The sequence below is a fragment of the Manis javanica genome, chromosome 7 (assembly GCF_040802235.1).
Source record: "Manis javanica isolate MJ-LG chromosome 7, MJ_LKY, whole genome shotgun sequence".
NCBI lineage: Eukaryota > Metazoa > Chordata > Mammalia > Pholidota > Manidae > Manis > Manis javanica.
In genome coordinates, this window is record NC_133162.1 from 14,634,903 (window position 1) to 14,657,048 (window position 22,146).

The 22,146-nt window shown below is 32.5% G+C and overlaps 1 protein-coding gene across 7 annotated transcripts in view; it reads right to left on the minus strand.

The window, feature by feature from the left end:
- ATRNL1 (attractin like 1) overlaps positions 1-22,146 on the minus strand; it is a 718,480-nt gene that overhangs the window by 615,879 nt on the left and 80,455 nt on the right. For all 7 annotated transcript variants that reach the window (XR_012133000.1, XM_073240354.1, XM_073240356.1 and 4 more), the window contains exon 9: positions 5,646-5,829. Coding sequence is in view for 6 of the 7 variants with exons in the window: in XM_073240354.1 (XP_073096455.1) it covers positions 5,646-5,829 (184 nt within the window). In the remaining variant the exon portion in view is untranslated. The remainder of the gene's footprint in view (positions 1-5,645; positions 5,830-22,146) is intronic.

Here is a 22,146-nt window from a genome sequence, read left to right on the forward strand (position 1 = left end):
GTCTATTTCCCTAAGTAACAATTACTCTTCCTTCAAAGACATGAGATCTGGTAGAGGATTCCTCAGCTTTGTTCTTCTCAAAGCCTGTTTTAGCTATGATTGGTCCTTTGGATTTTCATAAATTTTAGAATAGGCATATCAATTTCTAAAAGAAATATACTTGTTGCAATTTTATTGGGGATTATGTTAAATCGACAGATCAATTTGGGCAGAAGAGACATCTTTACAATACTGAGTTTTTCAATCGTCATACTGTATCCTCAATTTAATAAGATCTTCAATTTCTCACAGTAAGGTTTTATATTTTTGTGTGTGTAAAGATACTGCATATATGTCATTGCATTACTGCTCAGGTTGTTGATGCTCTTATACATAAATCGTATTGCTTTTAAGTTACCACCTTCTATTTGTTCCTGTTATACAGAATCACACTTGATTTTTTTATATTGACCTTATATCTAGCAACCTATAGCTCATACGATTTATATCTTGTTATTTTATTTTAATTTAATTGCCTTATTGCACTGGCTGGAAATTACAATTAAATGCTGAATGTAAATGGCGATAGTGGGTGCCTATATCTCATGCCTTATCGTATAAGGAAAAACTTCTAATTACACTATACTGTTTGTGATCAAGTTTTCCTCTTTGCTTGTACCTCTTACCACATGAATAGTTTGTTTCTAATCCTACTTTACTAGAATTTATATCATGAATGTTAAATTTTATCTAAACTTTTCTCAAACTAACATAATATTGTATATCAACTTCATTACAATAATATAAATAAACTTTTCTCTGCATCTTTTGATAAGATTATGTGGCTTTATTTCTTTATTCTTTTACTGTATTACATTGATTTTATGAATTTTTAATTAACCTTATATTCTTAGGATGAGCATGAATGATATATCATCCTTTTTCATAAATAGATAAATTCAGCTGATTTTTTTGTATCTATATTCATGAAAAAATGCTATAATCTTCCTTATCTGTAATCTTTTTTTATTTTTGTATCAAGGTTATGTTAGCCCCAAAAATTTCAACATAATTATTTTGTTCTCTCAAAGCTTGTGAAGCATTGGTGGTTTTGTTCCTTAAAGATTCACTTCTTAAATGTTTGGAGAAATTCACCAGTAAAGTGATCTTGGCCGGGACAGTTTTTGATCTTCTTTTGTTTGTTGTATGTTTGTTTCTTAAGAGAACAGTACTCCAGTTAGATTCTGCTTGTTTGATAAAAAATTATTTCAGTATTCTATCTTTTCTTGTGTCAATTCTGGAAAGTTTTATTTTTCTAGTAATTTGATATGGCTCATTTGCTTCTTTAATTTACTCTCATACAGCTACTCATCATATGCAGTGATTATCATTTAATTTCTGTAAGTTCTGTACTGATGTCATTTTTCACTCAATACTGGTTATGAGAATATACTATTTGTTTCTAAGTCTGGGTGGGGATTCATCTCTTTATTACTCTTTACAAACAACCAAATTTATAGATCATCTCTATCATATACTTTTTTCCTATTTGATTAATTTATGCTCAATCTCGTATTATCTTCCTTTTTCCTACCTTTATTCACTTTATCCTTTTTTAGAATTAATTCCCTGGGTTTTTTAACCTTTTGAGGTTGTTTAAACCACTAATTTTCAGTACTTTCAAAATCTTTTCTAATGTCCCTCTTGGCAGCATCATACACATTCTGATGTGTTATCATTTAGTACAAAATATTTTCTAAGATTTTGTAAATTTCCTTGCCAATTAGTTTTAAGGAGCTTAATTCCTGACAGTTTAAGGTTTTTCTATTTACTTTTGTGTTCATTTCACTGTGGTCAATTACTTTGTATGATTTCAATCTTTTTAAAATTAATCGAGACTTGCACTAAAACCCAGCTTATGGTAAATTTTATTAAATGTTCCATATGTACTTGAAAACTATGTATATTCATTGTGCATTCTTAAGATAATATGTTCTCAAATGTCACAGAACACAAAACTATTTATTGTCCTGTTCAAATTTTTTATATATTCACTTGTTTTTTTAGTCCCCTTGTATTATTACTAAAACAAATGCTTAAAAATATCCCACTATGATTTGTCCCCCTCTAATCTATCAATTTCTGCTTTACTTACATAGTGTTATAAGGTACCTATACTCTGAACTGTTATATGTTCCAAGTAGATGCCGGACAAATGTTTACTTGTCTGATTAGTGTGGCTATACCAACTTTATCTTGTTTAGTAATGGCATAATATATCTTTCTTACATCTTTTTACTTTCAACTTTTCTACATACTTTTATACTTTTGTATCTTTTCTAAGCATCATATGGCTAGGTTTTTTTTTTTTTAATACCCAGCTCAAAAGTCCTTAGCTTTTGATGGGCATATTTAGTCTCTTACATTTAATGTAATTGGAATATTTATTCCCTTACATTTAGTGTAATTATTTAAATATTTAGAGTTAAGCACCACTTATTACTTCCTTTATATTTGTCCCAACTGTATTTTGTTCCCTTACCATTCCTTTCTTCTTCCAAATCCATTAAGAAGGATTCTCATTTTCCCCTCTTTTAGTTCATAATATACAGACTGTTTTACTTTTTTTGTTACCTAATTATTACAATATAAATCCTCAATTATTAATAAATTTTTCTCTTCATTTTTGCGTTTTCATCAGTTTTAGTATGGTGTTCCTAAATGTAAGTTTATTTGTATTTGTCCCCCATGGAACCTCTTCAATTTGTACTTGATGTCTTTTACCGTTATTGAAGATTCTCAGTCGTTTAGACTTCAAATAGTGCTCTACATTTTCTCACTCCCCTTCTGGACTCAGTTAGCTGCATGTTAGGCTATTTAAACATGATCCATAGATGTCTTTTATTTTTCATCCTTTGTCTTTCTTTATTTCAGTCTCCATATTTCCTTATGACCTTTCATTTCATTAATTCCCTCCTCAGCTGTGTCCAACATGCTGTTAAATCCATCTAACGAATTCTTAATTTACTTATTTTTCATATCTATAATTTTCATTTGATTCTTCAGTAAAAGTTTTAAATTGTCCGCTAATATTTTCTTCCTTATATTTTAATTCCTTGATCATAGAATACTAGTTATTTTAAAGTTTCTGTCTGAAAATACCATTACCCTAAAGGTATGTTGCTAATGGCTGTTTTTTTTTCCCCTGCTTTGTCTTTTGCTAAACCTTGTTATTTTTTTATTTTGTACCAGATACTGCATATGATACAACAAAGAAATAATTTGAGGTTCTCTATGATGTTATCTTCCTCAAGGTAGGATTTACATTTGCTCTGCCAGCTGGCTGGGCTATGGGCCAATCACCATAATTCAGTAAAGACTGTGATGATTCAAAGATGAGCTTATCCTCACTAGTAGGTTTAGAACTTCAGGTACTAGACTAAATCTTTAAGTGTGTATCAAGCCCCTCTTCTGTGGCATACTTGGAAATCCAATTTGGTGCTCTATGTTGACTACTCATACTCAATTTTTCATACAGTTTTCAGGATTTATTATTGTTTCAAGGATAAAAGTTGCACAAAATGCCAATCTTACATCACTTGACATTCTACCTGTCCTAGATCTTGACCCACAAATTCTTACTTTCTTGAAAGTTTTCTGATACCTTAACAAATGCAGTTCTTAATTTTTCTGAGATGTAATTCCTAATTTTTCCATCTGGAAACATAGTCTAAAATAATCCATTCCACCATTTAAAAAGACTTCTTCCAAACACACATTTAGTAATATCTCAACAAAGTAGCCTACAATATCTACTAAAAAATGAAGCCAGTTCCAAGGTGGTAGAAATTTTAAATTAGTCTACAAAGGACCCATAATAGTGACATTTTTAAATTACACCTCATTTTACATATTTGATAATACTATAATCTACATATAATAGCAAACATGAAAATTAAATCAACAAAAGGCATCAAAACTTTAAGAATGCTACAAACTTAAGAAAAAGATATATCATTTTATGCTTACTGATGATTTTACTGATCTTTTTTAAAAATGTGGAATCCAGTAAAATACTGAAACAACATAGATATTATAATGTATTTCTACTGAGGTATCCAAAATAATTTACAAATTATTTTATTAAATTATCCTAAGAGACAAGTATCCAATGTTACCCATGGTTCTCTTAGCAATTCACTTTCATTAAGCCCCTCCCTTGAGTATTGCTATACTCATTATTATTCCTTTGAGCTATGTTCCCTCTTCTATGCCCAAGCAGTTATCTTTTCATTTTTTGGCATGATACAATATCTAATACATGCAAAAAATGTTAAGCAGATTGATAGTGCCTTAATCACTATACCACAGCAAAGAGTCAAATCACTTCAAAATATTAAGATAGGAAATAAAATTCAATGCATAAATTATATTATATTATTACAGAAAAAATTTTTATTTTAATATTCATAAAAACTATAAAGAATAGTACTGTATTTTTAAAACTAAAAAAATGGAAACCGACAAAATCACCAAAAAGAAAACTTAATTTTTTTTAATTCCATCTTTCTTGTTTCAAATAAAGTAAAAATTAGAATATATGTTTGAAAGTAAAGAGGATAGGACAAATTACAATTTGGTGGGAAACTGTTTCATTTAAACACATAAAGTAACTTCATGCAAAAAAGTTTAAAAGAATGAATAGTGTCTTAAAACAACAAAAGAGCCATTTCCCAGGTTTTAAAAAGGGAAATGAGTACAACAAAAATTATATTTTAAAAGTTACATAACCAGGAATATAAATATATGAAAATTTAATAACATTCAAATATAGGGAAAATACTATGGTTATTAGCATGAATGACAAATGAACACATAAAAAGATGCTTTTCACAATTGTAATTAGTGTATGCACATTGAAATATCAGTAAGATACCATTCGCATCCATTGAACAGACAAAAGGAAAACATCCTCTCAATTCCCAAGCATTGGTGGGAATATGAAAAAGAGGGGACACTCATAGCTTGCTTGCAGAAGTACACATTGCCACAGTGACTTGAAATGCAATTAGGAAACATGTAGCAAAGTTAAGGAGTGGATATTCTCAGACACAGCAATTTCATTTGCAAGTATATACCCTAGAGAAACTCTTGCATATGAGAAAACCAGAGTAAGATGTACGATGTAGCACTGTTTATAACAACAAAAAAGGAAAATTTACCTAAGTGCCATAAGCTTTATATTTCACAAGAAATTAGATGATAAAACTGAAGAAATGCTTTTAAAATTTTCAAATGACAATAAAATATAAATATAAAAAAGAACAAATCCCAGGACAGATAATATTAAAGCTCAAAGTTATACTGGTAAGCAAACTTGTTCATCTGAATGGAACATAATCTCAGCACAGGTAAGTAATCCACGTTGAATAAATGTATCCACGGGATAAGAAACCATTTCAAAGTCAGTCATTTACAGTAATAATGGGTACATAGAAAATGTGTTATTTTATGTCTTTGCTATGTAATCGAATATCATTAGTTGAAATAAAGATGAAAAGAAGCCAAGACTATCTCCCTGAAAATATTTAATAAACACCACTATTAAACAAACAAAATATAACAGTAACAAATTTTCTTACCATACTTCTGCCCAATTTACTCACCAAGTCTTAGTGTTAACTTCATACTTATAAAGATCATCTACCAATCCGTATTTATTGCCTGGTAATGCTTTATAGCCTCCATGAACATAAATGGATTTTGTTATTTCATCATACACACTGGTATGGCCATATCCACCTTGAACAATGGCTCCTTTAGTTTCTGGAACAAGCCAAGTGTTTGATGCTATAAGAGAAAAAAGACAAATCATGAACTTGAAGTAGTATTTACAATATAACTAATATATCACCAAACTACCAACAATTAAATTCTAACATCACATTTTTGTGAGTAAGTAAAGTATACCTAATATTAATTAATCAAGAAACAATTAATAAGTATGTGCTAGTTACTATGTTAGGTGCTAGTGGCTAAAGTTGAGTAAGAATGGTTTTTCTGTAGTTTAAATTGTACTGTGAAATACTGAAAATGCCAAAATTGTGTATGTGTAATAGAAAAAGGAAAACTTTGATCTCATAATACATTTCTTTTTTTATAGATAACCAAAAAAAAAAGGATTTAACAAATAGCTTCTAAGAATTTAAAAGTGACATATTCTGAATTCATCACCAATAATACAAAGATTAAAAAGCTATGATCCCTGCCCTTAACAGTTTTTAGTACTGTGCTGGTCATTTATCTCTTGGTTATGAGTCCCATTTTCCCTTCTATAGAGTTCTTTGCATTGCTGATAAAAACTTAAAACCTAAATTTCCAACACTCCCTTGATAGCTGTGTTACTGTTAGGGTCCACAGTGCAAGTTCTGGTGAGAGATTAGCAAGCAGAAGGAAGAAAGGCACTCTGTGTCCACCCGGGCAGGTAACTATGGCAGTTAGGCGGTGGTTTTGTGCTAACAGCAGCAGGCGCACCTACAGTAGTTCAGTTTGGTCGCAAGCTCCAGCCTGCCTGTTAACAGCATTCAGATCGCTGAGTAATCTCCTTGTTTTGGTGTCTCCAGCACTTTTGTAATGAACTCCTTTTATTAAATCCCATTCTGTTGATACATCTAGAAGAGACTCATTTCCTACTGCACTGAGACAACCACCAATCATATGCAAGACATGCTTATAAGAATATACAGATTTAAAAGAAATACACATCTTTGGTCCAAAAAAATTGGGATATAAAGATCAAATAAACGGAAACCTGTCATTAGTCTTTAAATATCTATCCAGACCACACCTCCATCTTCCCTCGAAATGCTCATCTAAACTTTGGCATCCTAAACAGCTCATTAAAAATACTCAAATCAGGTAATAGAAAATAAACATAATGCTTAAAATTTTTTCACATTTACACAATTTTCAAATTTACACAAAGGTAGGGAAGAAAGTGACACTTCAATGGTCAAAAACATAGAAGTATCAAAATTTAAGCTGATTTTGCTTTGAATAAACTATCCATATGTAAGAAATCTCAGAGTACTCTTATAACTAATGGGCTTTACATTTGGGAGATAATTTCCAAAGAATGAAGTTAATAATAACATTGGAAATAATTTGATTAATATTACTTAACCACTTTTTAAAACCATACATACATAGCCAAACTGAAGGCTTTTCATAATTTTATTTATGCTTTTTTTATAAAGATAAAAATTCTTACCAAAAAATATTATAGCAATGAAGAGGTGCATAATGTAAAAATGTATGTTACCTTCTTCCCAGCCCATTATCTAGAGGTTTTTGCTTTTACATTTTGTTATATTCAAACTATAGATCTAAATATTTTATTACACATATATAAAACACCTATAAATGACCTATATGAATGTACTTACATACATACCATGAAAATCATGCTTTTTACAACTATTTTTTCACTTAACGAAACATTTGGGCATCTTTGATGTCCCATTTATTATTTTTTGACAGCTAGATTCCATTGTATTGATAACACAGAACTTATTTAAATGACTCTACATTGTGGTTTCAATTTGTTCCTAAGAACAATGATGCAATAAATAACCTGCAATCAACTGTAACATCATTATCTATTAAAAAGCATACACTTCATCTCAGGAAGTACCTCATTATTTCATTTATAATAACCCTTTGAAAGGTTTACTATTGCTATCCCTTCTTTACAGCTGAGGAAATTTAGAGTTAGAAAAATTAGGTAACACACCAAAAATTTTTAAGTAATAAGTGAGACAAAATGGTATAGACTCAGTCTCTCTTTTCCCCCCTAATAAATACAACAAGACACTCTAAGTACCAATAGAAATAGTACAAGACTCAACCAAAGGAGAAACCTGAAGGCATAAACGCAGAGGAAGGCAGACTAGTGAGGGACTCCAGGACTAGAGGGTAGGTGTCTCATGACCCCTCACCCAACTAAGAAGGTTACAGGCCCAACATTTCTCAACCCCCAGACTAGTAATGAAAGGCAACTCAGGTAGGCTTTTTCCTCCCCAAACTGAATCAGAGTCCCAAGGACAACTCTGGATGACAAGACACATCACAATTAAACTAATTAATTCTAAAAGCTAAAGACAAAGAAAAAAGATCTTGAAAGCAGCAAAACAGAAATGACACAGTACCTACAGAGAAACATCAGTTTGAACAACAGTGGATTCCTCATCTGAAACTATGGATGCCTGAGCAAAGAAGCACATTTTCAAGGGCTGAAAAACAATTACTGCCAGGCATGAGTTGAACTTCTGGCAAAAATATCCTTCAGAAATTAAAGGGAGAAAAAAACTCTTAGGCAAAAGATAAAACCTAAAAGACTGAAATGAGTGGTCATCTCCTTAAAGGCTAAAGGAAATTCCTGAGACACAAATGAAGTGATAAAAGAAGAACTCTTGGAGCATCACGAAAGAACAACAAAGAGAAGAGAAACAAGTAACACACAGCAGACTCCCCTTCTCTGTGAGGCTTATAGATCACAAGTGATGAAGGAAAAAAGTGATAACAGCATCTGATACTAAAAATAGATGATATTTAAAAATGGGAAAGGTAATGGGATATAAGCAGAGATTTCACTCATCCCTTGAAGTAGTAAAATGTTTCAGTAGATGTGCATTTAGGATTCAAAATATTCTGATCTGTTTCTGTGTAACAGTATTTCATTCTATTATTTTATATATTTAAAATTTTAATTTATATTTAGAACATACACTTCTTGTAATTTGTACTTGGTTTTTCACATTGGCACCAATAGACTGTAATAAATTACATATGTATATTTTTAAAATCCAGAGAAACCACTAAGAAAACTTTGTATCTATACAAAGAGATACACTCAAGAATACTGTAAGTGAATCAAGATGTAGTTCTAAAAATTGTTCAAGTAACCCACAAGAAGTAAACAGAAACAGGGGGACAAGAAATAGGAAACAGAAAAAATAATAAAATAGCAGCCTTAGATGCCAACATACCAAAATTACCATAAATATAGATGGCCCATTTATATAACACATTCTTGAAATGAAAAGATTATACAAATGGAGAACAGATCAGTGATTGTCAAGGGTTAGAGATGGGAGAGAAGTGAAGGTAGAAGAGATGCTTGTGTAGTGTAAAGGGACAATGTTAAGAATCCTTGTGGTGATAATACTATTGTGTATTTTGACTATGGTGGTAGATACTTGAAACATGATAAAATTGCACAGAAGTAAATACACACATAGTCAAACAGAAATGGGTACAAATAAAACTGGGAAAATCTGAATAAGATCAATGGATTGCATCTATGTCAACATCCAGGTTGTGATATGTTAATACAACTTTGCAAAATGCTACCGCTGAAGAAAACTGCAAAGAGTGTAAACAGGATCACTGTTATTTCTTACTAATATATATGAATGTAATAATTATCTTAAAATAAAAAGTTTAATTAAAACAAAATGTTCACCTTACTAATAATGGATAATTCAACATTTTTGCTCAACTACTTGTCAAACATTTTTTAAAAACTTAAAAATGTAAGAGCTATTAAACTGTCACTATTTGCAGATGATATGATACTGTACATAAAAAACCCTAAAGACTCCACTCCAAAACTACTAGAACTGATATCGGAATACAGCAAAGTTGCAGGATACAAAATCAACACACAGAAATCTGTAGCTTTCCTATACACTAACAACGAATCAATAGAAAGAGAAATCAGGAAAACAATTCCATTCACCATTGCATCAAAAAGAATAAAATACCTAGGAATAAACCTAACCAAGGAAGTGAAAGACTTATACTCTGAAAACTACAAGTCACTCTTAAGAGAAATTAAAGGGGACACTAATAAATGGAAACTCATCCCATGCTCATGGCTAGGAAGAATTAATATCGTCAAAATGGCCATCCTGCCGAAAGCAATATACAAATTTGATGCAATCCCTCTCAAATTACCAGCAACATTCTTCAATGAATTGGAACAAATAATTCAAAAATTCATATGGAAACACCAAAGACCCCGAATAGCAAAAGCAATCCTAAAAAAGAAGAATAAAGTAGGGGGGATCTCACTCCCCAACTTCAAGCTCTACTACAAAGCCATAGTAATCAAGACAGTTTGGTACTGGCACAAGAACAGAGCCACAGACCAGTGGAACAGATTAGAGACCCCAGAAATTAACCCAAACATATATGGTCAATTAATATTTGATAAAGGAGCCATGGACATACAATGGCAAAATGACAGTCTCTTCAACAGATGGTGCTGGCAAAACTGGACAGCTACATGTAGGAGAATGAAACTGGACCATTGTCTAACCCCATATACAAAGGTAAACTCAAAATGGATCAAAGACCTGAATGTAAGTCACGAAACCATTAAACTCTTGGAAAAAAACATAGGCAAAAACCTCTTAGATATAAACAAGAAGGATCTCTTCTTGAACATATCTCCCCGGGCAAGGAAAACAACAGCAAAAATGAGCAAGTGGGACTACATTAAGCTGAAAAGCTTCTGTACAGCGAAAGACACCATCAATAGAACAAAAAGGAACCCTACAGTATGGGAGAATATATTTGAAAATGACAGATCTGATAAAGGCTTGACGTCCAGAATATATAAAGAGCTCACACGCCTCAACAAACAAAAAACAAATAACCCAATTAAAAAATGGGCAGAGGAACTGAACAGACAGTTCTCCAAAAAAGAAATACAGATGGCCAAGAGACACATGAAAAGATGCTCCACATCGCTAATTATCAGAGAAATGCAAATTAAAACTACAATGAGGTATCACCTCACACCAGTAAGGATAGCTGCCATCCAAAAGACAAACAACAACAAATGTTAACACCAAAGTATGTATTCTTAAATACTACAGCAGTATTTCTCAAGATTTAGTAAAACTAGCAGTTTCAATCAAGGAACCCATAGGTGGTATAGTAATTTCAGATGAAAAATTAAGGAAATAATTTTGTTCAAATAAAAAAAAAAAAAGAAAGAAAGAAAAGGGGGATTACTCCTTAACAGGATAAAACTATTGGTAATGTAAACAGGATCACTGTTATTTCTTACTAATATATATGAATGTAATAATTATCTTAAAATAAAAAGTTTAATTAAAACAAAATGTTCACCTTACTAATAATGGATAATTCAACATTTTTGTTCAACTACTTGTCAAACATTTTTTAAAAACTTAAAAATGTAAGAGCTATTACAGAGATCTAACACCAAAGTATGTATTCTTAAATACTACAGCAGTATTTCTCAAGATTTAGTAAAACTAGCAGTTTCAATCAAGGAACCCATAGGTGGTATAGTAATTTCAGATGAAAAATTAAGGAAATAATTTTGTTCAAATACATGTATAAGCTTGAAATGTAAAATTAATTACCATTCATATTATCATTATTATTTTTGCATTTGGAAATGTGTACATACTACAAGAAATCAGTTTTCTCAGTAACCATTCAAGATAACAAATACCATCTCAAAAAAAGTATTTTCTTATCTAATAACATAAATTTTGTTTTTAATTTAGTAATGTGCTCTACCATAGTCCCAATTTATAAAATGTGAATCATTGACTCAAAATATTATTTAAAGTGAAAAGATAGTAATGAAAACAGATATATGAATGCATGAAATAACTCAAGATAATACTATAAAAGCCAAAATTAAATTAAAAATGACTCACATATTACAAATATTCTTTAGTAAGCCACAATACTTTAGTAATCTAGACAGCATTTAATTACCTGATATAACAGCTTAAAAACAAGGAAAAAATATGAAAAATTATACTGAATAAGTACCGTAGGACTATTGATCCTATGCCAGCACAGGACTGTGATTGTAAAGAAAACGGAAACATGGTGAGCCCTGTGATGTCCACAGCATACTGCCGAGAGGCAATTCCTGGCCACTGAGTAAGAAGAATGATCACAAACAGATTGGGGAAGGAAATAATCACTCAGGCGATGGAAGGGCACAGATCTCCCAACACAAGGGACTTGAGGAAGATAACACCAAGACACATAATAATTAAAATGGCAAAGATCAAGGACAAGGACAGAGTATTAAAAGCAGCCACAGACAGAAAAAAATTCACATACAAAGGAAAACCCATCAGGCTATCAACAGACTTCTCAGAAGAAACTTTACAGCCCAGAAGGGAATGGCATCATATATTTAATGCAATGAAACAGAAGGGCCTCAAGCCAAGAATACTCTATCCAGAAAGATTATCACTTAAATTTGAAGCAGGGATTAAACAATTTCCAGGTAAGCAAGAGTTGAGGGAATTTAATCCCACAAACCATCTCTACAGTGTATTTTAAAGGGATTACTATAGACAGAAGTGCTTCTAAGGCCAAAACAGCTGTCACCAGAGAAAATAAAACCACAGTACAAGAAGCAGACCAATAAATTATTAAGCAAATTACCCAACTACCCATAAAGTCAATCAAGGGATACATATTAAGAAAATTAAACCAACTACCCATAAAGTCAATCAAGGGATACACAAAGATAATAGAATATGACACCTCATATATAGAGTGGAGGAGTAAGGAAAAGAAAGGAGAAAAAAAAATTTTTTTAAACCTTGAGATTATCTTTGAAATAGCATAATAAGCAAGTTAAGTTAGACTGTTAGATAGTAATGAAACCACCCTTGAACCTGTGGTAACCATAAATCTAAAGTCCGCAAGGGCAATAAGTACATATCTATTGATAATCATGCTAATGTAATGGGCTGAATGTACCAATCAAAAGACAGAGAGTTACAGAATGGATAAAAAAACAAGAACCATCTATATGCTGCCTACAAGAGACTCACTTCAAATCCAAAGACATACACAGGCTAAAAGTGAAGAGATGGAAAAATATATTTTATGCAAAAAATATGGAGGAAAAAGCAGGAGTTGCAGTACTTGTATCAGACAAAATAGACTTCAAAACAAAGAAAGAAACAAGAAACAAAGAAGGACATTACATAATGATAAATGGGTCGGTCCAACACAAGGATATAACCACTATAAATATCTATGCACCCAACATAGGAGCACCTATATATGTGAAACAAATACTAACAGAATTAAAAGGGGAAATAGAATGCAATGCATTCATTTTTGGAGACTTCAACACACCACTCACTCCAAAGGACATATCAACCAGACAAAAAATGTAAGGAGACAGAGACACTGAACAACACATTAGAACAGATGGACCTACAGATATCTACAGAACACTCCACCCAAAAGCAGCAGGATACACATTCCTCTCAAGTGTACATGGAACATTTTCTAGAATAGATCACATATTAGGCCACAAAAGAGCCTCAGTAAATTCAGAAGAATTGCAATTGTACTGACTAGCCTCTCAGACCACAAAGGTATGAAACTAGAAATAAATTATGCAAAGAAAACAAAAAATCCACAAACACATGGAGGCTTAACAACATGCTCTTAAATAATCAATGTATCAATGACCAAATAAAAACTGAGATCAAGCAATATATGGAGACAAATGAAAAAAACAACTCAACTCCCCAAAATCTGTGAGATGCAGCAAAGGCTGCTCTAAGAGGGAAGTATATTGCTATATAGGCTTACCTCAAGAAAGAAGAACAATCCCAAATGAACAGTCTAAGTTCACAATTAATGAAACTAAAAAAAGAAGAACAAATGAGGCCCAAAGTCAGTAGCAGAATAAAGATCAGAGCAGAAATAAATAAAACTGAGAAGAATAAAACAATGAAATCAATTAAACAAGGAGGTGGTTTTTCAAGAAAATAAACAAAATAGATAAACCCCCAGCCAGACTTACTAAGAAAAAAAAGAGTCTACATACATAAACAGAATAGGAATAAGAAAGGAAAAATCACTACAGACACCAAAGAAACACAAAGAATTATGAGAGAATACTATAAAAAATTATATGCCAACAAATTTGGATGACCTAGAAAATATGCACAATTTTCTAGAAAAATACAACCTTCAAAGACTGACCCAGGAAGAAACAGAAAATCTGAACAGAAAAATTACAAGCAATGAAATTGAACTGGTAATCAAAAAACTACCTAAGAACAAAACTACTATACCAGATGGCTTCACCACTGAATTTTATCAAACATTTAGTGGAGACCTAATATCCATGCTCTTTAAAGTTTTAAAAAAGTAGAAGAGTAGGGAATACTTGCAAACTCAGTCCATGAGGCCAGCATTACTCTAATACCAAAACCAGGTGAAGACACAACAAAAAAAAGAAAATTACAGACCAATATCCCTGATGAATATAGATGCAAAAATACTCAACAAAATATTAGCAAACTGAATCCAAAAATACATCAAAAAGATCATCCATCATGACCAAGAGGGATTTATTTCAGGGATGCAAGGATGGGTACAATATTAAAAAATCCATCAACATCATCCACTACATCAACAAAAAGAAGGACAAAAATCACATGATCATCTCAATCAATGCTGAAAAAGCATTTGACAAAATTCAATATCCATTCATGATAAAAACTCTTAACAAAACAGGTATAGAGGGCAAGCCCCTCAACATAATAAAGGCCATATACTACAAACCCACAGCCAACATCATACTTAACAGCAAGAAGCTGAAAGCTTTTCCTCTAAGATCTGGAACAAAACAAATATGACCACTCTCCCCACTTATATTCAACATAGTGCTGGAGGTCCTAGACACAGCAATCAGATAACACAAACAACTAAAAGGCATCCAGATTAGTAAGGAAGAAGTCAAACTGTCCCTGTTTGCAGATGACATGATATTGTACATAAAAAAAACCCTGAAGACTCCACTCCAAAACTACTAGAAGTAATAACTTAATTCAGCAAAGTTGCAGGATACAAAATTAATACATAGAAATCTGTTGCATTGCTATACACTATCAATGAACTAGCACAAAGAGAAATCAGGACAATTCCATTCACAATTGCATCAAAAAGAATAAAATACCTAGGAATATACCTAACCGAGGAGCTGAAAGACCTATTATACCCTGAAAACTACAAGACACTCATGAGAGAAATCAAAGAAGACACCAATAAATGGAAATATATCCCATGCTCATGGATAGGAAGAATTAATGTTGTCAAGATGGCCATCCTGCCTAAAGCAATCTACAGATTCAATGCAATCCCTATCAAAATACCAATGGTCCTCTTTAATGAACTAGAGCAAATAGTTCTAAAATTCATATGAAGCTACAAAAGACCCTGAATAGCCAAAACAATCCTGAGATGGAAGAATAAAGCTGGGGGGATTAGACTCCCCAACTTAAAGCTCTATTACAAAGCCACAGTAATCAAGACAATTTGGTACTGGCACGAGAACAGACCCATAGATCAATGGAACAGAAGAGGGAGTCCAGATATAAACCCAAGCATATAAACTACAGTTCCAGAGGAATAGCTAAAATAAAAAAAACTAACACGATTGAGTGTTGGTGAGGATGTGAAGTAATTGAAACTCTCATTCACTGTTGGTGGATTGTAGCTGATAGTATCACTTTGGTAAACAGGATGAAAGTTTCTTATCAAGTTAAACACATGATTAGCAAATAACCCTGAAAACCCACTCTTTAGTACTTACACAAGAGACTAGACAGCATATGCCTACACAAAGACTTGAATGCAAATATTTGTAAAAGCTTTATGACCTAAAAACACAACCTAAATGTTCACTAACTGGACCTAAATATCCACTAACTGGTGAATGCATAAACAAATTTTGTTTTATCCACACCATGGAATGCCACTCAAATATAAAAGGAAGTAAATTACCAATACAGGCAAAATTTTAGATGGAACTCAAAATTATTATGTTAAGTGATAGAGGCCATACAAAACAAAACAAATGCTGTTTGATTTCATTTATATGAAATTTGAAATAAGGCAAAACTACAATGAAAAAACAGATCTGTGCTTTCTTGGGCTAAACGATCCCTGCAGATTGATTATACAGAGACACAAGTAATCATTTTTGGGTAAGGGAAGTGTGTATTTTGATTGAGGTGCTTACACAACTATATGCATTTGTTAAAACTCAAGTCATACTCTTAAAATTGGTGTTTTTATACATCTACACACACACACATACACACACATATGTATGAGCTCTTAACAAGTTAATCTGCATGTCTCAGGCTTCCTCAACTTAGTATATGGCATCTTCATTCTTCTAGTTGCGCAAACATTTTTAAGATATCCTTGACTCCTTCTCTCCCATTTCACATGATCTCCCAGCCAATCCTGTTGCCTCTAATTTCCAACTCTAGAATCCAACTACTTCTCACCAGCTCCTCTGCTAACACACTATTCCAAGACAAGATTATTATGAATGAATGATCACTGAAAATGCACAATATAGGAGAAGGTTTTTATTTTAATTGTTTAGTGATTTGTGATACAGACTGGCAAAGTTATCTTGGGATCACTATAAATAAAGCAAGAGCCATTTGTATTGCTCCCCCTATAGTGCCAAGGGGAAGTTTAAGCTAAGTAAGATACAGCATGCATACAACCTTCCCTTACTCTATCCTCATCTCCAGTCATAACAAAAGCCAGACCACTGTCCTTTTCCTGCTCTTTCAAGCCATTTCAGACCCACTTGGGCGCCTGCTGTGCTCTTCAGAAAGCCTTATTTTGTGAACAAGAAACATTTCATACTCTGTGTGTGTGTGTAGCACCATCAGTCTCAACATCCAAACCAAATTTGGGGGAAATTCCGCCTCTGCGGGATGACCACAATATATCAGAACATAACAGCCTTTATGGCAAAAGCAGTAAAAACATTTCTAAAGTTAAAGATCATTATATATGAATTTTAAAGATCAATATTCCAGCAAAGTAACAAAGCCTCAAAATACATAAAGCAAAAATGGGAAGAATTATAAGGAGAACTGTACAAAATCAACATTGTCACAGAAAATTCAATGTATCCTTCCCATACTGACAGAACATGCAGTCAGAGTATCAGTAAGGTTCTAAACAATTTAAGCAACACAAGCAATTAACTAAAGTTAAAAAACAGACGTAGTATATAAGTTTGGAAAAAGGACTGGTACTTTCTTAAAAAGTTAAAGATACATCTTTCTTCTGAGCCAGCATTCTTAGGTATTTAGACGTGAGAAATAAAAACATTTCTACAAGCTGCCTTATACAAGAATGTTCACAGCAGTTTTATTCATAACAGTCCATAATCTGAAACAACCCAGCTATTCATCAATAGGAGAATGAATAAACAAACTTCAATATGTTCATAGATTGGGATGAATAGTACTCAACAATAAAAAGAAATAAAAATTACTAATATACACAACATGTATGAATCTCAAAAACCTGATGGCAAGAGAATGAAGCCTAATTTTTAAAAGGGTGCATACTGTATGCTTTCATTACATGAAATTCTAAAACAGGCAAAACTATTCAAACCTGAAAAAAACTTAGACAGCAAAACAGGTATCATCTGGGGAGGTTCTGTAATGGAACTTTCTCAGGTAATCGTAAATGTTCTATGTGTTGATATGAGTTTGGGTTACAGATGTACCCTTTGTCAAAACTCATTGAATGCTACATTTAATATTTGTGCATTTCTCTATACATAACTTTTAAAAACTCTAGTAATATAATAGTAGGCATGCTATTGTGCTTAGAGATCAAGTGTGACGGTATTTGCAACTTTCTTTAAAATACACAAAAAACAGACTGATAGATGGAGAAATGGATACATACAGTGGTATGTGAAAGAGCAAAACGTTACTTGTAGAATGTAAGTAGTGGACCTATGAAAATTCATTACATAATTCTTTCAACTTTCATGTTTTTGAAAACTTTCAAAATAATTTTGAGGGGAGAAAGCCTATAGAATATGTTCTCTGACCATAACGTTAGAACCTAGGTATCAATAACTTTTAAACTATGCTTCTAAATTACCAAAATTGAAGAAGAAATTACAACAGAATTTGAAAAATATTTTGAACTAAATAACAATTAAAATACTACATACCAAATCACATAGGACAGAATTATAGCCATATTTATATTGTTTATGTTATACCTTTAAATGCATTTATTAAAAAACCTTTAAAAAAGAAAATCTGAAAGAATTAATTAAGCATCAATATAAAGGGAGAAGATTAACAAATCAAAATATATTAAAAGGAGGTCATAAAGGAAAGGAAAGGAAAAAAGGAAGAAAGGAAGGAAGGAAGGAGGGAGAGGGAGGGAGGGGCAGGGAGGAAGGATCTGTTCAGTGTTCAGATTTCTAGTTATCTTACTTCTATTTTAACTCTGCTGGAATCAGGATCTAAATGAAATCCACACATTGCAATGTGTGATAATGTCTACTAAACCTCTCTTAATCTGTACATCTCCATCTCTTTTATAGCCAATGGTTTGCTCTTCAACATTTTTTGTCAATTCCTAAGATGAAGGAAAAAGAATTGCACTTATTAAACGACCACTAAACCAATAAAAGGAGGGGTTTTTGAATCAAAAGTAATGGTGGGCAGAAATTCTTTTCATATTGTCAAGCCTTTCTCTGAAATTCCAACACTAAATAGACAAATACAGGATGGAGGGTTCTCGCTTCAAAAGCACTTAAGTAAAAAACAAAAACTTACGAACTAAGAAGTTTTGTTGTCTTTAGACTGAGTATAACAACATAATAATAGTATAAAATATAAATTTAGGTTGTATTAAAAATATTAATAACATACCATAAAAGAACAAGGGAATATAATGGTCTCACAGTAGGTAACACACTATGCTCTGTTAAGCTCCCTGAAGTTCGAATGGGTCATTACAAAGTATACTTTGTTCAGAGAGGGTGATAAAGATGACAAAAGGTCAATTACGACAATGTGTATCTTATATTTATATAACCCCAATTTTGCCATCTACTAGCTGGGTGATCATTGGCCACCTGTGAGACATCTGTGTCTTAGTTCCCTCATACACAAAATGGGATAAAAATAGCATATATTTACATGTTCACTTTGAGGACTAAATGAGGTAATATGTATAAAGTGCTTATACCACCATCTAGCACAGAGTAAGGCTCAATAAATGTTAGCTGCTGTTATTTCTATTTTTTGAAAATATTCTTTAAATCATTTATATCTGTGTTAAAGATATGAATGGAAACCCTGTTATGTGAAGACTGAGGGAACTAGGCATGCTTGTCTAAAGAACAGAAATAGAAAAAAAGATATCTGAAAATATTTGTATGGCCAGCATGTGAAAGAGTGAGTAAATTGCATTTGTACAGTTCTATACAGACATTAAAAAAAAACAAGTACAGGTTATGAGAAGTGCATGTTTCCTCTACACATAAGTTTTTTATACAAAATAATAGAATAGCTCTCTACTAGAGACTGATATCTCCACTAATGAAAGAGTATTTCACAGAGTCAGAAAGATCATTTAGAATCTTTCCTAAATGATCATCTACTGCAATGCACACCTACCTAAACTTTTTAATACAGCCAGTGTATAATTTCATATATGTACATTTATGTAGCTTATAGTTTATAAAACATGATACAATAATTTCACTTAACAAAACTAAAGTATTTTTATTGTCATTTTCTGAAACACTTAGAAAACATAAAAACAAAATCTTAGCAGCTTTATTCACAGAGACTGAGCAATTTATTAAAACAATATTTTACTTAATACACTGAAACTGTTTCACTTTACCTAATTTAGTCCTGAAAAGTTCTTCACAAATGAAGCTCCACACAAATGCCACGTGTAATTTAAACACAAGGAAAGTTTGCATTTTATGAGTCCTCTGATTGAATTATTTCTAAAGGGGAGATTTCTTCTATTAACAATTCCTAATTTCCACCACCTAATACTTCTACTCTACAGATCTATATTTTCTGTCACCCATTTGCTGAAAAACCATGTCCAATTTAAACTTAAAATTCACCATAAAACCTTGGAAAACATATTATATTAAGAGCTGAAGAGAAATTCACATTAGTATCACTACAGTTACAGAGGGGAAAAAATTACTTTCTTAAAAAATCCTTACCTAATGGTTTTTAAATCAAAGGGGGAAAAGGTAACATAAAATGACATTAACAGTTGCTTCCCAACTACACCTCCCAAATTCTAAAAGCATGAAAAATACTAAAGCAAAACATTAGTATTATACTAACCTTGAGACTCACATTGAAATCCTAAGAAAGTTTATGAGGTATTGCTAACCTAAAGTGAAATAAATTTCCCTCAGGACTAACCCAGAAGAGCTTTATGGTCCAAGTTAGTAAAACCATCCACATAATTCCTGTCTGAGATTTATAGGTTCCCCAAAAGCCATAATTCTAAGCAAAGCAAAAAGGACAAACTGACGTTTCCTTTACTTACAGAGCAAGTTCATGGTAATTCTTATCATCTCCAGGTGAAATATGAAAAATATGAAAAATAGCCAAATATGAAAAAACATACATTTACTTCCTCTATTTTTAGCATTTTGTTTGGAAATAATTTCAAAGGTACAATCAAGTTGCAGACTCGTCAAAGGATTGCCATATACCCATTACTCTGATTCATTCATGCTTTGTGCCATTTGTTTTATCATTAGTTCCCTTTCTCAGTCTCCCTCACACACACATACAATTAGATACATCATTCCTCTTAGCCCTAAATATTTTGGCGTATATTTTTGGAACAAAGACTTTCTTTTCACAAAACCATATTCCAGTTATCCGTGTCAAATATTTAATCATTTGTACAATGATTTAATGCACATAAAAATTTCACTTTCTGAATTGAGGCAATAATGTCCTTCATAGCATTTCTCACCTAGTATAGAATCCAGTCTGAGACCACCTACCACATTTAGTTGTCCTGTTTCTTTAGGCTCCTTTAATCTGGAACAACTTTTCAGCCTTTGTCTCTTACACTGATCTTTCTGAAGAAGCTCTCCCCTTTTCTAAATAAGAGTTTCCTCATTGGAGGTTTGTATGATAGTGCCTCATCATTAGTTTTAGGTATGCATTCCCACTCCGAATACTAGAAGCTAGGGGTCAGCAAACTATGTCTCATAGGCCAAATTATTTTCATAAATAAAAATCTACTGACACATAGGCATATTCATTCATTTACATATTATCTGAAGCTTGCTTTCAAATTTCAATAGCAGAACTGAGTAGATGAAACAGAGACTGTATGATCTATAAGGCTGAAAATTATTTACTATCTAAACCTTTATAGAAAAAGTTTGCTGAAACCTACTACAAGTGATGTTTCTTTCAGCAGGTATCATACCTAGAGGCACACAAAGTCCAATTTCCCATAGTTTGTGAAGTGAATTTTGATGAACCAGGCAAGGTACTGACAGGTTTCAACACTACATAGTTATTACTTCTCCCCTGAATCTTACAGACAATCGGTTGGAGAGACAAATACCACGTACATCTCACCAAAATTTCATCCCCACGCCCACAGACTTAGCATCCTTCAAAGATTCTTCCCCAAACCGCTTTTCACTATGACTATTGCAAAATACATTTTTCAACTCTAGCAATGCCAGTTAGCTTTCTGTGTAAAGAAGAGGCTTCTCTTCTGCTCTATTTGTGTCTGTTGGTCTGTCCCTTGTAAGCTCATAGATTCCTATTTTCCAACAGTTTATAATTTATCACTTTCTTAAACTATTCTGATGCTCAAAGTTCTTTTGCCAGGACCCATCATTTTTTTGAGCACTTCCTTAACTTGATCTTACAAGATATACCAGGTTCATCTTTTGTTGCCATAGCCCTAGAATCAGCCATTTCTCCAAAAAGCCCTGTTCCCTTTCATGGAATATTATTAACAACTAGATCTGGGAATACGGGTGATCAGCATATTCAAGACTACTGGAATATCTTAGCTTGTAGACACTTTCAGAATAATCTACGTCTAAGTCTGTCCATCTATAAATCAATCACCTATCTATCATCACCATCTATCATATGCTCACTATACCTCCAATTCCAATCCGTTCACACAGGATTCTTCCTTGCCTTTCACATTTCCTATCTTCCATGTTGAGAACTTTTGGGTCCAACATCAACACAT